Source organism: Protopterus annectens, chromosome 2.part1 (genome assembly GCF_019279795.1).
Source record: "Protopterus annectens isolate FY-2018-M chromosome 2.part1, PAN1.0, whole genome shotgun sequence".
In the NCBI taxonomy this organism is placed as follows: Eukaryota; Metazoa; Chordata; order Ceratodontiformes; family Protopteridae; genus Protopterus; species Protopterus annectens.
The window spans coordinates 777823445-777843055 of NC_056729.1; the positions used below are offsets into that span (position 1 = coordinate 777823445).

Genomic DNA, 19611 nt, shown 5'->3' on the forward strand with positions numbered 1-19611 from the left:
TGCAATTCATATTGTGAAATGTTTCATAGAAGTGCTGTTAAGAACAGAAATTCTTTACTTACAGTTGCCTTTTTCTTCCTTCCCCTCCCCTCAGAGTTCTTCCAAACATTAAGGACATGAAGTGAGGCAAATGCTTTTCTATTCCCCAGATGTTTAACAAAGTCAAGAAAAGTGCACTCTTTCTACTTTTTCTTATACAGCTGTATTTCACAAATACGATTTATGCCTTGCAGTCTCACATCTGTTCACAATTCCCATGTTGCTGGTCTTTTTTGTGTTCATCTACATCTTCTATCTTGATTCCAGTTCAGTTCCAAGGTACTCCCAGTTATTCTGGTCGGCTCCTGTGCTATTCTGACTCTCAAAAGTTTTCCTTTTGAAACGGTGGTAAAGGTTTCATTGTCAAAGTCTCCCCATATGCTTAATAATCATAAGAATGTGAAGCATAGTCCCCTTCTGCTTGATGGGTCACTTTTTGCTGGACAGTTTTTATTGTATTTCCTCCTTAGTCTTTTCTGCATCAAAACATTACTTTGATTCAACAGGAAAAAATATTCTGAAGACAACTGGATACAACAGCTTGAATCTCACACTTTGCTCTCTACATTCCCCTTTTACTGGAGTAAATGTCTTTCTCTTCTGCCTGCTGTACAGTGAATAATCATTTCACACAAACATTCTATTGCCTACAACTTTTAATACTTCATTCACTCTTTTGCCACAATTTTGTCAGTATCAATTCTTTCTTCTGGTATGTTTGCATCTCTAGTAATACAGGTTTTGGCTGCTTTCTCTTGGCTAGATTTAGCACGTATATTTAGTGTGCCCTTTCAATTAACAGTTCCTGCTGTGGAATACCAGTCCACTTGCTTCTTTGTGCCTTTATTAAATTAATACAGTCTGTTACTCTAGTTTCTCTTGTACAGCAGAAAATCTCAGATATTTGTTACTTGCCCTATTCTCTAATTCTACCATTTTTGAAACATCTCTTCTTGAGCAGTCTTTTATTCAGTCAGCCTTTTCTTCATTTCAGAATCTGATTTTTGCAGTTTTACCAGCTCAGCTGATTATCTTTTTAAAGCTTCTTCCATTTTTTCCAGCCTTTTGTTATTTGAGTATATATACGCCTTCAATGTTTTTATTTTAATTAGATCTGAGCACATTTGACTTTTTTTCCTCGTAATTATTGGAAGCCATGTCTTGCACCAAAGCTGGAGCTTGAACTGCTTTTTGCTGAAGAGTTGCAGGATTCTTCACAAACAGTATTTTCTCTTCATCTTTTTTGCAGCTGATTTTCTTTCAGGCTCTCTTAGTTTATTTGCTGGTATTCAGGCAGTGTGCTTTCTAGCCAGTAAATGAATTTATTAAAAGTGACAACATTCCTAGGTCTTGTTTCAGTTTTTTTTACACTGGGAGAGCTGACGTTACGCTATTGATTAGTGTGTGGCCATCTTGGAAAGTTCTGGCCTTTTTAAATTTATGTAAAATGTTACATTAGTATGGAAAATAAATGTAAGAAAAGTGTGGTGAGGGAAGTATGTAGTTCTATAGGGACATTGTTCTTGAGTTTAGTGGAAGGCTGATTAAAGAAATATTTAGGTCTTAGTGCTTCAGATGTCAGTGGAAAGATTTTGTGAATTTACAGGACGTAATCTTGGAACATGTTTATGAAAACATTTTCAGATTGCAGAAACATAATGTTTATATATTCGTTCTTGCCTTGACCATGGAACCCCCCCCCCCCCCCAGTACAGCTGGCTGGCAGTGGGAGTAAAAGAGTTGGGAAATGTTTATGACAGGTTCAGTTTTACTCATTGCCCTAACTCATTTCAGTGTTGGTGGCAGATGGCACACTGCCAAACAAGACCTACAATCCCATGGCACTAATTGTTGCTTCCATTCAGCTGACTACAATGCTAGTACACTGCTTAATAGGCTAAAGTGTTCTCTCAGCAAGCTTTCAGGAAACCAACAGGAGCATGTCAGGTTGAGGAAGATAGTTTTTGTGAATGCAAAAAGAATGAATACTGTTCACCAAAACTACTTCCAATAACAGTGAACTCTGTCTTTTTCTCCACTGTTCTGCAAACTCAGAGTTGGCATATACAAGTCTGAAGGGTGTGGGAGGGGGTGCAGGGAGGCTTTTCCCCTCTGTAAAAAAAAAAAAGTCTTCTAATGTTCATCAAAGGATTTTTCGGTGAAGACACCTTGTAGAAGTTTTTTTTTAATTTTTCAAGCTGGTTAAGTGATGTGATGGACAAGTATTCTTTTTCAAAACAAGAACATTTGTCCATCAGCTCACTTAACCAGCATGAGTAAACTTTTTAAAAACCTTCAACAAAGTGTCTGATTCCCTCTTCCGAGAGGGGATTAGAAGCATTCTCCTAGATATAAGAGTTAAGGTGATATCTTCTAGGCTTAACTTTGCCCTGCTATGCTCCAGGTCATAGGTTATTTATCAGATCCAGGTCGAGCACTGTTGATTACTTTTTTTTGTAATTAGTTTTGAGCCATCACTGAAAATAGTGAGAAAAGATGCAGCTAGCACAACGTAGTAGTGATAAATTGACTCTGGATCAGTGGAACATTTATATTTTGTTGTTTTCTATTTATTATTGTTTTAGGGTATTGAATGAACAGCTAGAGAAATCTCTTGCGGATGTGCAGCGCCGCTTTTCCGGGAAAACCAATGAACTTCAAATGGCTCAACAGCAAATTGCAAAGCTAGAAGAACGAATAGGTATTACTGAATACTATTGAGCAAAATGTAATTTGTATTTCTATGTCTTGAATGAGTGTAGTTTCTGACACTTCTGTTACAGGTTACCTACCTTTTAAAACTACTTGGTATAATTGGCTTGAGTTTAGCTTGTGATGTGTGCATCAGTGCCTTTAAATGTCATCTTTTATACATTTGCTAATCAGGTAAGCCCACTGGGACTCAATTGCCCCTTTTCAGGTGTGACCCAAGAACACTTTCTGCTTTTAGTGATTTGCTCAGTCGTACAGTACAGAAATGGAGATAGAAGGTATCAAACCATGTATCTTTGCCGGAAACTGCTCTAATCCTCTTTGCTTAATTCCAAAACAGTTAAACTTTTGTTTCTGTAGTACATATGTTGCACTGTTTTCAGAATAGTTTAATATTATTGTGACAGGCAAGTTTGTTCAGACTAGTCTATGATAGTTAATAGTCTTAATAAAAATTTTAGATAAGTTGCAACTATTGTTTATACAGAGTTTAGTGCATATTTAAAGACTAGCAGTCTTATAGCTTGAGTAACTGTTGCAAAATCCCCATCCACCCCTTGATGAGTCTGAAACAGAATTATTGGAAACCAGTCACCATCCTGTGCCTATATGTTTTAAGTTCTGTCTGCTTTCCATCAATCATCTTTTTCTTTCAGTTTGTTTCCTGTTCATCCTGAATTATACTGGCTGCTGCACCCTGTGGGGTAGAATTCCTGATCATCAACAGAAGCTAGCCTTTCACTGGCAATAATCAATAGTGACTGATAATATGGCAAGAACTGACAGTAGAAGTTGTCTTGCAGACAGACACAGAGGGTAGATGAGTTTTTCTTTGGCCCTTACAGGTTGTGTATGGCAATCTGATGTGCACACAAGTTCTGCATTGTGACCTATATGCTGTTGTGTACACAGGAGTCAAACTGTAACTACTGAGTAAACGTGCAGCTTCATGGTTACACATCAGCATCTCCCTCCCACCCTCTCTGGCCAACTCCCCTCAATGGCTGGACTGCTAACTCACCTCAGATTTTCTGGGTCACAGTCATTTTATCCCTGTGCGATGCAGAGCCTGGGAAAGCACAGAACTGATCATGATGTGACCCATTAGAATGAAATGATAGTGAACTGAAGTAGTTACTTCATTTGCTCTGCAACCTGTGGGTATTGGATCCGAGCCGGCAGCTTACCAAGCTCCAAGATCCGAGCTCCTAGCTCCTCCCCCTACCCATAATCCCCTGCTACCAACCACATTACCTCAGATCGTTTTTTGCCGCGGCTGAAGAAGCTTTCCCTTTGAAGAGCTCCTGGCTGGGTGAGATCGTTTCTATCTTAACTTCATCCTAAAATTTCAAAATTGTGTGTGTGGGGTAGTAAATCTTTTTCTACCCCTTTTTAGTGTTAGTTTAATTTTTTCTGGTACAGTTAGATAGTTTTTCTTTTGTCACTCCCCCCTTAGCATTTGGGTGTGTGTGTGAGTGTTTTTAACATGGCGGAAGGGCCTAAGGCCATTTTTTCCAAATGTACTGAGTGTGGCCACAAGCTTTCCCCAGCTGATGGCCACACTCAGTGCGTTTTGTGCCTGGGGGCTGCCCATCTTTCAGAGGCCTGCCAGATCTGTGCGGCCTTTAACTCCCGGGCACTTTGGGATAGGAAAAACAAGCTGATCCTGGCGGGAAAGCTCCCCCAGGAGTCAGCTTCTTCTTCCTCTCCCGTTCGGGCTCCGGCTGTCTCAGCGGCCTCGGCGCCCTCTGTTCCCTTCAGCTCAACCCGGGACTCAACCTCCCACTTTGGGTTTGAGTTCTGGGGAAACTAGTGCCTCCTCAACTAAGGAGAAGAGGCACAAGGATAAGGAGGGACATAGATCCCATAAAAGGCGGGCCAAGTCTCACCCCTCGGCTCCGCCAGCAAAAATAGCTAAGTCTCCTTCGGGGGGTCTCCGGATCCTTCTCTCGGCTTCGCCTAGCTTCTCACCGGAGCCAGAGGAGGAAGATCGGTCTCCCTTGAGATCGTCGAGGCGGCCCTCCCGGCCCGCCTCGACTACCTCTTCCAGGTCAACCTAAAGCATCTCCGAAGCGGATATAGATCGGATGATGCGTCGGTTCTTACAGAATGAAATGCAGATGGGGGTGCTCTTGCCTCCCCCCCCCCCTCTGGGGGGGGGGAGTGCGGCCCTCATGTTTGCCCCGATCACTCCTTCTCCGACTCGTTTTCAGATCTCGGAGTCATCGGATCCATGCCCATTCGGACCCAGGGATTTGTCGGCGCCGATAGCGCTGGTCTCTTCGCTGACTATGCCCTCGAGCTTGTCAGATCCAAGCTCTCGGGGCCGAGGGCTGAGCGTCGGATCCGAGGGAGTTGTATCTTCGGAGCTGTTGGCTTCGGAGCGCACCTCTCTCTCAGCTCCGACCTCGATCCCTTCCTCGGAGCCGAGGAGATTGCTCTCAGAGGCTGGTGAGGGTGATTCTCCTTCAGCTTTTGAGGTAGTGGAGAGGGTACTGTCGAGATCCTCCAGGTCCCTGGTTCGGGCTTCGGATCCACCCGTACCCCCACTGTATGAGGGTCTGTCTTCCATCATCCGACCATCGGGACAGCCTACCCAAGCCCTCCAGCTAGTTCCTGTTGAGGAACAACAACCCGTGGACGAGCCCTCTTCGGATAGCCCCACCGAGGAGGTTCCTCAGAAACGGTGTAAAAGGAGGCACCTGGACTCCCCCGAGTCCGTTACCACCGACACGGACTTAGATGATAGGGAGGGTTCCCTAAGGTCACCCCCTGAAGATGTCCCCTTTGGAGACATCATGGCAATGTTGCGTATTAGAGGGGGGTGGTCTGCCCAAAAACCTTCCCTTGATGAATCTGTGTTCCTGGAGGCATTTGAGGCAGGCCCATCTACTTCCTGGGTGTACCCTCCAGCCGACCCCCTGATGGACTTAATTACCACCAGGGCGTGGAAGGAGCCCGACACCGTGGAGCCAATTCCTAGGCAGCCCGATAAAATACTGAGCCCCCCCACAGATAGGCAATTATGGGCCAAAGGATCCCCTGTTGATGCCATGTTGGTGGCGGCGGCCACCAAGAAAGAACTCGCTCAGGAGAGTTCTCTGGTCCACCCGCCAGATAAAGAATCTCGAGCGTTGGACCAGATTGGGAAGCGGATGTTTGCTTCAGCGACCTTTTCTATAAGGGCGCTGAACTATATGGCACATACCATCAGGCTACAGCGAGACTTGATCAAGGAATACGCTGTAGCCCCCCCAGAGTCCATGTCGGTCAGAGACAGGAATGTGTTTACGACACGAATGGCCACTCTGAAATCCATCTCCAGTACGTCTATGCGGCTCCTCTCTCATGCTTCGGAGGGAGCCGCTAGAGCCAGCGGAGCAGGGGTTGTCTTACAACGTCACGCCTGGCTCCGTCTTTGCGACTTCGCGGATCCCTTCAAGGCGTCCTTCACGAACACCCCCTGTGACGGTTCTGCTCTTTTCGGCAAGACCGTTCGCGATACGCTGGTCCAAAGCGAAAAGGATGGGAAGACGCTGTCTGCCGTCGGAGTCCGCTTCTCTAGTCCCCAAAGATCCTTCTCCAGGAATCAGAGTGGACAAAAGAAGCTGTGGTTCCGCAAGTCTCAGCAATCCCATCCAGCTGCGGACCACTCGTCCTCTAGAGGCAGAGGACGACAAGGTGGATGCCGGCCCAGAGGCAGAGGGGGGCCACGTAATTTCGGGTCTAGAGAACCTTTCTCGGACAGACCCACGCAACAGCCCTGAGGGCTTGCCCGACTGTCCCTCTCTGGAGGCAGTCGGGGGGCGGTTGACGGAGCACCTGTCAAACTGGGAGTCCCTTACAACGGATCGATGGGTGCTCCGTATCATTTCCAGAGGTTATTTCATTCCTTTCCTACATCTTCCCCCCAAAACCAGACGCCTGCCCGATGTCCCACCCGATCAGAGGAAGGCAGTGGCTTCAGAGATTTTGAAGCTGCTAAGACAAAGAGCCATCCAGCCCGTCCCCCCAGATCAGTCCGGATTGGGTTATTACTCAAGGTTCTTTTTGGTGCCAAAGAAAACGGGGGACCTCAGACCCATCTTAGACCTTTCCACTCTGAACCTGTTTATACCCAAGGAAAAGTTCCGGATGGTCACTCTTCAATCAATCCTCCCCCTTCTGCAGGAGAACGACTGGATGCGCTCCATAGACCTCAAGGATGCGTACTACCATATCTTAATGGACAGATGATCCAGGAGGTTTCTCCGCTTCCGGCTCGGAGCCAGTCATTATCAATTCAGGGTACTTCCATTCGGCCTCACCTCAGCCCCCAGAGTGTTCACCAAAGTCATGGCGGTGGTTGCAGCCCACCTGAGACTTCAGGGCATTCAGGTCTTCCCATACCTAGACGACTGGCTCTTTACCGCGACCAACAGGCATCAGCTCTCTGTAGCGAGAGATTACGCACTGACTCTAGCCCACAACCTAGGCATTTCAGTAAACCTGCAGAAGTCCTGCCTGTGTCCCACTCAAGCCCTGGAATTCATAGGGGCCAGGCTGGATACTCGAATCTCTCGAGCTACTCTAACATCAGTCAGACTGAACAGCTTGTCTTATCAAGTGTTAGCCCTTCTCCGGAGTCCTCCTCCAGCGGAGTTAGTCCTGAGGGCACTAGGGTCTATGGCAGCAGCGATCGGTCTTTCCCTCCATGTCCATCTGCGAATGCTAATATTACAATGGACCCTTCAAGTCCAATGGTCCCTCTTGCTCCACCCGTTGAACACGCCGATACCGCATGCGCGGGAACTCAGAGGAGGGAGGCCTTTTGTGATCCCCCCGGTTGAAGCCACGTTGACCACGGATGCTTCTCGCCTCGGGTGGGGGGGGGGGCATTGTTCAGGCAGATCTGTTCAAGGCACGTGGACTTACCTACAGACCGCATTGCATATCAATGTCCTATAGATGAGGGCGGTGCTTTTGGCGTTGCAAGCTCTTCACGACCTTCTTCCCCTGGGGACTATTGCGATCCAGACAGACAACATGTCTGTAGTCTGGTATATAAACAAACAAGGAGGAACCAGATCCTACCCCCTGTGTCGAGAGGCCACGAGAGTCTGGGAATGGGCGATCTCCACCAACCGTTTTCTGGTAGCAACGCACATCCCGGGACGATCCAACATATTAGCGGACAAGCTAAGTCGGGTGCTTCTCACTCCGTATGAGTGGTCTCTGAATCCATCTGTTGCGAAGCAGATCTTCCGCAAATAGGGTCAGCCTCGCTGCGATCTTTTTGCTTCTCCTTTAAACACAAAATGCAGCGAGTACTTCGCAATAATTCCCCCCAGAGGGGAAACCCCCAGAGACGCTCTAGTCCATGCTTGGCCTCCCGGGCTCCTTTATGCTTATCCCCCCCTTCCACTTATGATGAAATTCATTCAGAAAGCCTGTCGGTTGGGGAGCAGAGTTATCCTCATAGCCCCATTCTGGCCTCAGCAGATCTGGTTCCCCTTTCTGCGGTCTCACAGTGTGGCTCCTCCGTGAATTCTGGATCCCAGTCTAGAACTGATCTCTCATCCCGCGGATTGCCCAACACCGAACCTGGTCAACCTCAAGCTTGCAGCTTGGCTGATCCAGTTCCGTTAATGGCTAGGACTCCCGGTATCTCATCTCCCGTTAAGGCCATTCTGGTTGCGGCTCATAAGCCATCTACCAGAAAGCTTTACAACAGTAAATGGAAACGTTTTTCCATTTGGGCTGAAGATAAGGGCTTGGACCCATTTACTGTCCCTATTCCAACCATCCTGGACTTCCTCTCGTTGATCTTTCGACAGGGAGCAAGCGCTTCTACGGTTAAGGTGCAGTTGGCGGCCATCTCCCATTTTCATGTGGGTGATGGCATAGGTTCTTTAGCATCTACAAAACTGTGCAAAACCTTCTTACAAGGCATCTTCCTTTTAAACCCACCGATAAAGTCTGTGGTTCCCCCATGGGATCTCACTCTAGTCTTGCAAGCCTTGACAAGTCTACCTTTTGAACCTGCGGCCTCAATTCCGTTGAAGTTCTTGTCATGGAAAACAGTCTTCTTAGTGGCCATTACTTCGGCCAAAAGGGTTTCAGAATTACAAGCCTTGTGTATGAAACCTCCTTACCTTATCTTTCACAAAGATAGAGTGTCCCTCAGGACTAACCTGTCTTTCTTGCCTAAGGTTGCTTCAGAAGCAAATATAAATCAATCGATTAATCTACCAGTGTTTTTTCCAACTTTTCAGAACAAGGGAGAATACACATTACACAAATTGGATGTACACAGACAGCTGTGTTTCTACTTGCATAGGACTAGAGAGTTTCGCAAGTCGGACCAGTTGTTTGTCTCGTATGCAAAATCAGCCATGGGAAAAGCCATTTCCAAAGTCACTGTAGCAAATTGGATCCGTCAGTGTATTATTCAGGGGTATATATCGTCTGGCAAACCAGCCCCAGCTAGTATCCGTGCTCATTCTACAAGATCTGTAGCCACCTCAACAGCCTTCTGGTCTAGGGTTCCAGTGGACGACATATGTTCAGCAGCTACTTGGTCCTCTTCTCATACGTTCATTTCTCATTATAAATTAGATGCGATTTAGAAGTAGGGCTTCTTTTGGCTCCATGGTGCTTGAATATCCTTCCGTAAGGACCACCCAGGTTCTTATAAGGTAGCTGGGGACTCTGTCCCACAGGTTGCAGAGCAAATGAAGTAACTACTTCAGATAAAGAAGTTATGTACTCACCATAACTTTCCATCTGAGTAGGTACTTCATTTGTCTGCAACCGACCCCCCCCCCCCCCGCCATCCCCCGAACCTTTCGGGATTTTCTGATCACCTTTGCAGTTGATTTTTTGTGTTTCCAGGTTGGTAAGGCAAAAAAAAAATGATCTGAGGTAATGTGGTTGGTAGCAGGGGATTATGGGTAGGGGGAGGAGCTAGAAGCTCGGATCTTGGAGCTTGGTAAGCTGCCGGCTCGGATCCGAAGTCGGATCCGATACCCACAGGTTGCAGACAAATGAAGTACCTACTCAGATGGAACGTTATGGTGAGTACATAACTTCATTTTTTCCCTCCATTTGCCTGTTTTTCCTCTCCATTTCCACTTTAAGACATTATTTAATCAAGTTCATATGCTGACATTCATTTTACTGTGCGTAGTCTTTTTCATTAGGTAATGTTTGACCTTCTGCCACAGTTTCACCACACTTTGCAAAACATGGTTAAACAACTGCAATGTGGAAACTAGATGCACTGCCTAAATGAAATAAAAGTCTTGTGAAATGCTGGATTTTGTTATATTTATGTAACATGACTGTCAAATAAGGTAGGAGAGTACCAGTGGTAAGAGAGATGACAGTTGAAGTGACACTCAGGCCTTGTGTTGTAGAAAATAGGGAAAGGGGAGGTTGATGATGATGAAGTAAAAATACATCATGGTTAATGTCCTTATCTACACACTAAAGACTGGGGGCCCAAAGTTAAGTTGTGCATACCTGTCCCACCTTGGGGCTCTGTTTAAAGGAAGAAAGTGAGTCACTCTGCTTAGCATGCATGGCCAGTTTATTCCAGACATTTAGGAGGCACATGGTTATAAACCCATTCTTCACTGTGTTTTATTTATGTGGTGACAAAGATTTGAGGTCCTAAAGGAAGTCCAGCATAACTGAGTTAGACTTTGAATAAAGAGAGCTTCTAGCCTCTCTTGATAGCTGAGGGAGGTTAAACTGGAATTTCTTTTTTGTTAGGAACCTTTAAAGTCATCCTAATTGTTTAATATGTTTAGTGAGATACTCCACAATTGATCTGATCAGTGCTGAGTGTAAGGAAGTGATTACCAAGTTAGACCTTGATGATATTCCTTTAACAATTAAATTTCGGTAAATAAAAATATTTCCTGACTGCCACTGCTTCATGATTGTCAAAAGAGAGGGAATTGTCAACCTAAATTACTAGGTCCCTCACTACATTTTCATTTTGAAATGTGTGTTGCCTATACAGTATGATGAGGGAAGAAGGTTTGTCTACCAGAAATGGCGACACTGTACCTTTTAGCATTTAGTTTGGGCCCATTTTCAGTACACCAGTAGTTTATTAAGTAGAGTTTATTCTGGAGAATTTGTGCATTTTATGTGTCAGAGTATTTTAAACGTGTGTTAAACTTAAATCTCCTCCCCAACATACACATATTTTGCAGTTTTCTACAAACTTTATTAGTCAGAAGTCTTGGCTGTCTGCTTGGAAATCTGAAAAGTAAATGCTAAAATGGAGAGGTCCTGTTACCAAATCCGTAGTGTTCCCTGCTGGTCACTTTCATATTTACTCATGAGCAGCCTGCTAATTGCAGTATGTGGGTTCTTTCCTTCCGACAGTTTGCTAGCCTTCTTAACTACATATGGGTCAATGTTTAAAGCATTTAGCTTCTGTGCGACACCAACATGGGTAATGGAGTCAAAGGCTTTGGCAAAGTCAAAATCCACATTATTTATTGCATGGCAACATCTGCAGCCCCCATAACCCTTCAAGGAAGTTTACCAGATTTAGTAGACAGGAACTACCATTGATAAAGCCAAACTGCTGGGGGCCAGGTCTGATAAGGTTATTGATATCGTAGTTTGTGGTCAGGTAAAATATGTTCCACAGCTTTGCAGATGACACTTGTAAAGCTGTTAAGTCTGTAATTACCTGGGTCAGTTATAAGGCCACCCTTCAGTAGGGGCATCACCACTGCAGTGTGCCACTCACTGACAAAACCAGTAGCTAAACCTTTAACATTTTAATGAGTGGATCTGCAAGAGCACGTTGGACACCATTAATTAAGCAGCCAGGTATATTGTCTGATACCATGGAGGAAGTATTTTTGGTACTGGTTAGCACTCTAAATGATCTTTAGAGATAACTGGGGGAGTAAGGGATTCAGGTATTTCAGAGCTTTGGATAGAAGTCTTGTGGAGAGGTTGGGACTAAATACAATTGCAAGGTTATTGGTATGGTCTGATGGGTCAGACTAGGAGACCTCATTAAGATCAAGTTCAGAACAGTGTAGTTTTTTCTTAGTATTTTTAACATAACTAAAGAAGGATATATAATCCTATCATACCTCTCAACTGTCCCTGATTTTGACTCAAATGTTAACTCTGTCCCTCTTAATCCCTCCTAAAACTAGTGACATTTGGAGGAAAGGTGGTGAATTAGACTTAATGAATAATGACAATAATTAAGACTTATAAACTTTTTACTTCAGAAAATGTGTATTAATTCATATGCTCTGATTCTGTCAATGTTTCAAGTTAATAGCACTAATAGTTTAAAAGTGTCCCTGACTGTCCCTGATTTTTTTTCTTGACTTGTCCCTGATTCTGTTGAAATTTGTCCCCAATTGGTTGAGAGGTCTGAATCCTGTTTAGCTTTAAATTTCAGAATACGTTCATGGACTCCTTTAGTGTACCTGGTAATCTTGTTTATACTTTTGATATCTTCCTTGAGAAGGAGGGGTTTCAGATCTGCAATATAATTTATAATAAAAAAATGGCAACGCTCTGTATAGCAGTGGCTACTTCGGCTCAGCAAGGAAATGTGCAGTGTTTGTCCTATTCTATGTCTAGATTAAGAGAAATAAGTAAATCGGGGAAGATTGCTAACATTAAACTAATTTATAGTAGAGAGATTATTCTTGAAATTCGATCCTCAGGCTTGCTGTATAACAGGTTTGATGAGCTACTGTCTGTGGGGCCTGTGAGGCCCACAGCACTTCTTGAGTTAGAAGAGCTCGGAATCTTACTCAAACATGGAACAAAATGCCTGGTATGTACTGAATCAACATTACTGGATCATGGTAAAAGAAAGAAACGCAGAAGAGGATCTGGGACTGGAATCACTGCAAGGCTAAAAGCAAATCCCTACAGGCCTGCATTTTTATCCATTCTGCTGGCAAATGTTCAATCATTGGAAAGCAACATGGACTATATAAGGCTGGAATTATCTACTCAGAACAAGGTGAGGAAATGCTGTGTGCTTATTTTTACTGAAACTTGGCTAAACTCTAACATTAATGACATTGCAGTCGTTGTGAAGCAGCTATCACTTTTTAGAGCAGACCGAATACATTCTCTCAGTGTTAAGTCCAGAGGGGGAGGGGTCTGCATTATACAGCAGTAACAACTGGTGCTAGTTGTGAGATAGTATCCTTGCATTGCTAAGATAATCTAGAGTTTCTGTCACTGAAATGTGTAGACCCTTTTATTTACCCAGGGAATTTAACCACATCTGCATCACAGCTGTCTACAGTCCTCCCAGTGCTAATCCAAATGAGGCAATGACCACATTATACCAAGCTATAAATGAACTACAAAACAGGAATCCGGACTGTTCATATAGTGGTAGGTGACTTTAATCAGACCTACTTGAAAACAGGTCTGCCTCACTATTTCCAGTATGTGGATTTTGCAACAAGGGGTGATAACACACTGGACAAGGTATACAGCAATATTAAGCTGGCATTTAAGGCAATGCCTCACCCACACCTGGGAAACTCTGACCACCTCTCCATACTGTTACTACCAGCATATAAACCACTGCTAACTAGAGGGAGACCAACAGTAAAACAAGTAAGAGTATGGCCAGAGGGTGCAGTCTCAACACTCCAGGACTGTTTCGAGAGCACAGACTGGAGCATATTCAAGGAGGCAGCTACTGAGAACCAGTGTATCAACCTGGAGGAGTACACCGAGGCAGTGATGGGCTACATCTCGAAATGTGTGGATGATGTGACAGTCACCCAAACCATCATCACACGAGCCAACCAGCAACTCTGGTTGACGAGAGAGGTATACAAACTACTGAAAGCAAGGAATGCAGCCTTCAGGTCTGGGGACAGGGAAGCCCTCAGAACAGCCAGAGCAAATCTGAACAAGGGAGTAAGGAAAGCAAAATGCACCTGTGGCAGAAAGATCCAGAGCTACTTCTCTGACCAAAAAGACCCCAGGCGCCTATGGCAGGGTATCCAGTCCATAATGGTCTACAGACCCCTGTCTTCACAATTTGAGGACAACAAGGAATTCCTAAATAAGCTGAATGTCTACTTCAGCAGATTTGAGGAAGGGAACAGAACAACAGCAAAGAAAATGCCAGTCAGCCATAACGAGAAGATGCTCACCCTCAACCCCAGCTGATGTCCAGAGGGCACTGCTCAGAGTTAACCTGAGAAAAGCAGCTGGGCCTGACAGCATCCTAGGTCATGTGTTCAGGGACTGCGCAGTGCAACTAACAAATGTCCTCATGGATATCTTCAATAACTCTGAGTCAGCAAATAGTTCTGAAATGCTTCAAGGATACAACAATCATTGCATTACTAAAGAAGTCTTCACCATCTTGCCTAAATGACTACCGCCCTGTAGCCCTCACCTCCACAGTGATGAAGTGTTTTGAAAGGCTGGTCAAGGATGCCATAACATCTGGGCTGCCTGCTGATCTTGACCCTCTGCAGTTTGTTTACCGAACAAATTGCTCTACGGCAGATGGCATCTCTCTAGCACTCCATCTACTGCTGAAACACCTTGAGAATAAAAACACCCATGTAAGGGCACTATTCATTGACTTCAACTCTGCTTTTAACACGGTCATCCTTCTTCATCTGGTAATGAAGCTACTCCAACTAGGCATCAACACACCACTTTGTAACTGGATTCTTAACTTTCTCACAGATATGACCTCAGAAAATGTGCATAGGAAATAACTCCTCAGATAGCATCACTCTTAACACTGGAGTTCACAAGGATGTGTACGAAGTCCCTTGCTGTTCACCTTATTAACATATGATTGTACAGCCAGGTACAATGTAAATCACATCATCAAGTTTGCTGATGACACAATGGTGATGGGCCTCATCAGTAATGACAATGAAACAGCGTATAGAGATGATGTGGAACAACTGATTACTTGGTATGGAAATAACTTGGCACTAAATGTGAACAAGACAAGAGAGATAATTGTGGACTACAGGAAAAATTGCAAGGAACATTCTCCCTTGACCATCAATGGGGGAACAGTTGAAAGTGAGAAGCACAAAGTTTTTTGGAATGCACATCGATGAGGACTTGTCTTAGAACACAAATACAATTGCCATAGTCAAGAAAGCGCACCAGGGATTGCACTTTTTAAGAAGGCTGAGGACAGCGAATCTCCCATCAACAGTTCTCACTACCTTCTACAGTGGTACGATAGAAAACATCCTGATGAACAACCTCGTAGTATGGTATGGAAGCTGCTCTATCTCTGAGCGCAAATCCCTCCAGAGAGTGTTGAAGACAGGTGAGAGGATCATTAAGACCACCTTGCCACCTATCCATAACTTGTACTTATCCAGATGTCTCAGCAGGGCCAGAAGAATAATAAGAGACTGCCCTCACCCTGCTTACAGACTGTTCCTGCATCTATCACCTGTAAAGTGCTTCCGAAGCATTTGTTGCAGAACTGTGACATTTAGGAACAGCTTCTTCCCTAATGTCATCAGGCTGCTGAACTCTAATAACCACCAACACCCTATGATACCCAACTGGATCAGTAGAAACTGTCTCAAATTGTGCAAGAACCTGGTTACCAGTCTCAACTAATACTTAGTGCAATATTCACCATGACTGTAACTTATAGGCCATCTAGGGCAGTAGCAGTGCAGTAAAATATCTCTTCTTTCAATGCAATACATGCAATTTCATAAATTAACCATAGTGCAATACTCTAATGTTTACAGTGTAATACTCAAATGTCTCTTTCTGTGCAAGGATCAATGCAGTGTCTTAACCAAGTTACCTGTGCAATACTACTCTCTCATGCATGTAAGTGTTCAGTTCGAAAAGTGTTAAAATGTGTTCTAATTATGTGCAATATTACTCTATCTACCTGCATGTCTGTGATGTAATAGCGAGGCATTACATGTGTAAATGTCTGTGAAAATAGTCTATATGTTGTCTGCACATTGAGTCTGGGACATGGAATTTAATTCGGTTTTTGGACTTGTGTGATTTCTGAATGACAATAAAGTTTACGTTGACTTTAATTTAACAAGTTTCTTTTGTTGTAGAGTTTTTTATGGTAGTGATTGACCACAATGGTTAATTTTTATATTTTCCATGAAACTTGATGCTAAGGACTACATGCTTTCAGCATTTTTTTAAATAGATGTGGTATTTCTTAATGAAGCTTGCTGATTTGTCAAGATTAGGGATGGTGTAGTCAAGTGTATTTTGATATTTCATCATAGAGCAGGTTGAGGGTAGCACGTTTGTAGTCCTTAGTCAGTGTGATTGGCTGAAAGGGATTTAGCAGTTTATAGGAGAAGGTCACAAACTTGTGATCAGATATCACTGGGGAAGGGAGGTATCAGAGGAGCAGTGCAAGAAGAAGCCACATTTGTAAAAATCAGGTTAAGACTGCTGTGCTCTTTAGTACATTTGTTTACCAACGTCTAGGAATTTTGGGGCATATCATACATTGCAGGTATAGTTGTCCCAGTTTATGGAAGGGTAATTAAAGCTCCCCAAAATAATGGAGTTTTTGCTAATAGGAGATTGTTTAGAAGTCTGAAGAATATTACATGGTCATCAGGGTAGAAAGAACATATTTCTATCTAGTGATCTGTATTTATTTATTAATTTTATAGACTTTGTTGAATGGCTTACTTCAACTAGGATAATGTCCTGTTTTTCAGGGGAGACCAGAGGCGGTATTTATACTGTCTAGGGGATATTTGTCCACGACTTCCTGTACTCTTAAGTGCCATGCATTCTTTTACATTTATGTGAGCTACCACTAATTTGGGCAGATGGGGCCTCAGTTTAGCCTGTTATCCGAAGGTGGCACACTCAGGACTGCAGCACCCACTTATGTTGCACTGCAGTGTCAGTATTGGAAAATTAATCCATCTGCCTGCTGTGGGAATAAAGCCCACACACTTCTGATTTTTCCAGGACCAAAAGACCATGAGCTACTTGTTGAAATAAGGGCACTTCATCTGTAGTTCAGTATACAAATGTAGTTCAACATTTTGTGTTCTCATCTTAGCTCAGAGTGTTGCAATATCTATATCTTTGCCAGATGACATCAGATTATTAGTTTCAAGCAACCTCTCCCTACTGGTCAAAGAAGGCAAGGTGTTGGATAGATTTAGTAAGATAATTTTCTTTTCTTCCAGATTACCTTATAGAATTTCCAACTATAAGGCACATAATGTGGAAGTTTATTCTTTTTTGTAGATTCTGTGTCTAGGGCCACTGCAACTGAAAGTTTTGAGGAGATATGCCTGAGTTTGTAACCAAAAGTTCACTGATTAAAGTCTGAACATTTGAATTCTGTTTTAGATGAAGTTTTGTTGGCCCATCTGCTGCTCATGTCCTCAAACAATTTGATGATAGAAGGAAGTTCAGGAAGTGTGTTAAGATTTTTCAGTCTCCCCCCTTTAGAAATCTCCCAAAAACTCTCTTCCTTTTAAAAAAACAAAAGATGTCTCTGCCATGAAAGGCAAACAGGGAGCAAAAAAGAGATGTCAGGAGGGGGAACAGCAAGAAATAAGGATTGTTCCCAAAACGGTGACAGTCTAATGACTTTGCCAGTATTCTGTCTCCAATACCCTCCCCTCCTGCCCCTATCACTCAGAATCTGTCCAAGAAAAATTGTTTACATTCCCCATTAGCAACAGATTTTTTCAGACTATAGGGTGCTAAGAGTGGTTCAGGAGGGGTACAGTTGGCACTGGATATAAATTCCTCCTCATCCTCTGAACTAGACAGTTTTATCCCCCTTTGAATTTTGATTACTCACACTGGAAATTCTTAGAACCAGTGCCTGTAGATCAAAAGGGCAAGGGTTTCTATTGCAGAATGTTTCTGGTACCAAAGAATTAACTTTCTTGGAGACCAGTTCTGAATCGTTCCTTTCTCATTCTGTTTGTGAAAGTACAAAAGTTCAAAATGCTGATCCTGCAAACACTTGCCTCCTTGAGTGTCGTGCTAACATTAGATATAAAAGATGCTTAGTATCGCATTCGCATAACCACAGGCCTCAAGAAATTTCTTAAGATTTTTTTGTCTGAGTTGCATTATTAACTTTCAAAATCTCCTAGATTGTAGAGCACATGATTGTGTTTTTTGGCTGCCTTATAGGGACTTCTCTACAAAGTAGTTTTCTTACACAGAAGTTGGATTTTTTAATCTGGAAACGTTCCTGTCAGTCTCAGACATCTGCAAGAGAATATCTTAAGAGTCTAGAGTTCATGGCCTCTGAATCTCATGATTCTACTTGCCAGGTTACACATGAGAAACATTCAGTGCTTTGTTTAAAAAAAATAAATAAAATAAAAAGACAAAAATCTTCATCTTCTGGAATTTCACATTCTAGTTTTGGGCTTTGTATAAAAGGAACTGAATGGAAACAACAAATGGCTGTAAATCCAGGTCACTCCTTCTCTCCTGTGATACCACTCAGTCTGTAACTATAGACACCTCATATTTTGTTTGGGAAGCAGTTTCTAAATGGATAAATGTGCAAGACCTGTGAAACTCAGACAGACTACAGCACATAAATGTCAGAGATTTTGGCTGTGACGTATGCCTTAAAATCTCATCATCCATGGTTCCCAGAACCTCCTCATGTGTCTATGGTCAAACACCACGGTGATACTTAAGCAGGAATGCACCAGGTCATGCCCTCTATGCAAGCTGACTGATTGTTTAAGAGGTAGCTCCACAGTATTCCTTCACCCTCTGAGCTTCTTACATTCCATCAGTACATAATATGGTAGTAAGCAGCCTGAGCAGAACCAAGACAGACCCTCATGAATGGAAATTGAATGACTGCGTCTTCAGGAGTTGATCAAGTTTTGGGAAACACTTTAGATAGATCTTTTTATATACTTTCAAAACAGACAACAGAGCAAGTTGTGCTTCAGAATTCATTGCAAGCAAGCCCAGGAAACAGATGTTTTCATTTTCATGGTTGGTAATGTTCCTTTATGGATTTCTGTCCTTGCCACTGATTTCCATTCTGGAGAGACGGATTTCTCTGGAATAGGCTGCCCATCCATGTGAAGCAGAGTTCCTCTCTATCCCTATTTAAGTGAAACTTGGACTAAAGAATGGATAATCCTAAATTCACTGTGGTCTGACTCCCATGTCTCTTATGGACAGAGACCGTCAGTAAATCACCCCCTATATAAATCAAATTTGTGGGTCAAATCTTATTTAGTTCCATACATACAGAGGGTAAAAAAGTATGTAACAGCGAACTATTCAATTACATTTTGATGGGCATGAGGGGTGGAATTAAAGTAAGATCTGTTACAGTTCTTATTTGACATTAAGGTAGATTAAAAGAATTAGGGGTAAGGATGCTTGCTAATATAGTACTAGCAAGATAGAGGAGGAAGGGAAGATGGTGGAGGGGTAGGTCAGGTTGGAGTGAGACAGGGGCAGGACCATGTTCTGATCATGTAATATTTTATCTTTTTTTTTTTGAAACAGGAAGTACTTGAGGTTGCTCTTGGGTCTAGGGGATGTTTATTCCAAATATTAGCAACAGAATGGCTATAAAGAAGTTTCCCAGTTTGTTTGCTGGTCTTATAGACTTCCAGAAGATGTAGGTCTGCACTGCGGAGACAAAGTTTGGGAGTGTAGGGAGAGATTAGGCTAGACAACAAGGCAGTGAGAGGGATTTGTAAGAACAGAGTGAGTGAGTTGGAGTTGAGGAAGTAGGAGCTGGTTATGAGCTTCTGGCCAAAGAAGATTTTGTAGGGCAGAGCAGTGGTGGGAGCAGTATGGGAGATTTGCAGCAAATTTAGCTATTTTATTGTAGGTAGATTCAAG

At 43.3% G+C, this 19611-nt stretch overlaps 1 protein-coding gene across 1 annotated transcript in view; it reads left to right on the forward strand.

Moving 5' to 3' along the window:
* The window catches only part of CEP135 (centrosomal protein 135), a 2183066-nt gene that overhangs the window by 1135801 nt on the left and 1027654 nt on the right, over positions 1–19611 (forward strand). Inside the window, 1 exon segment of the mRNA XM_044062480.1 lies at positions 2625–2740. Within this exon segment, the coding sequence (XP_043918415.1) occupies positions 2625–2740 (116 nt within the window).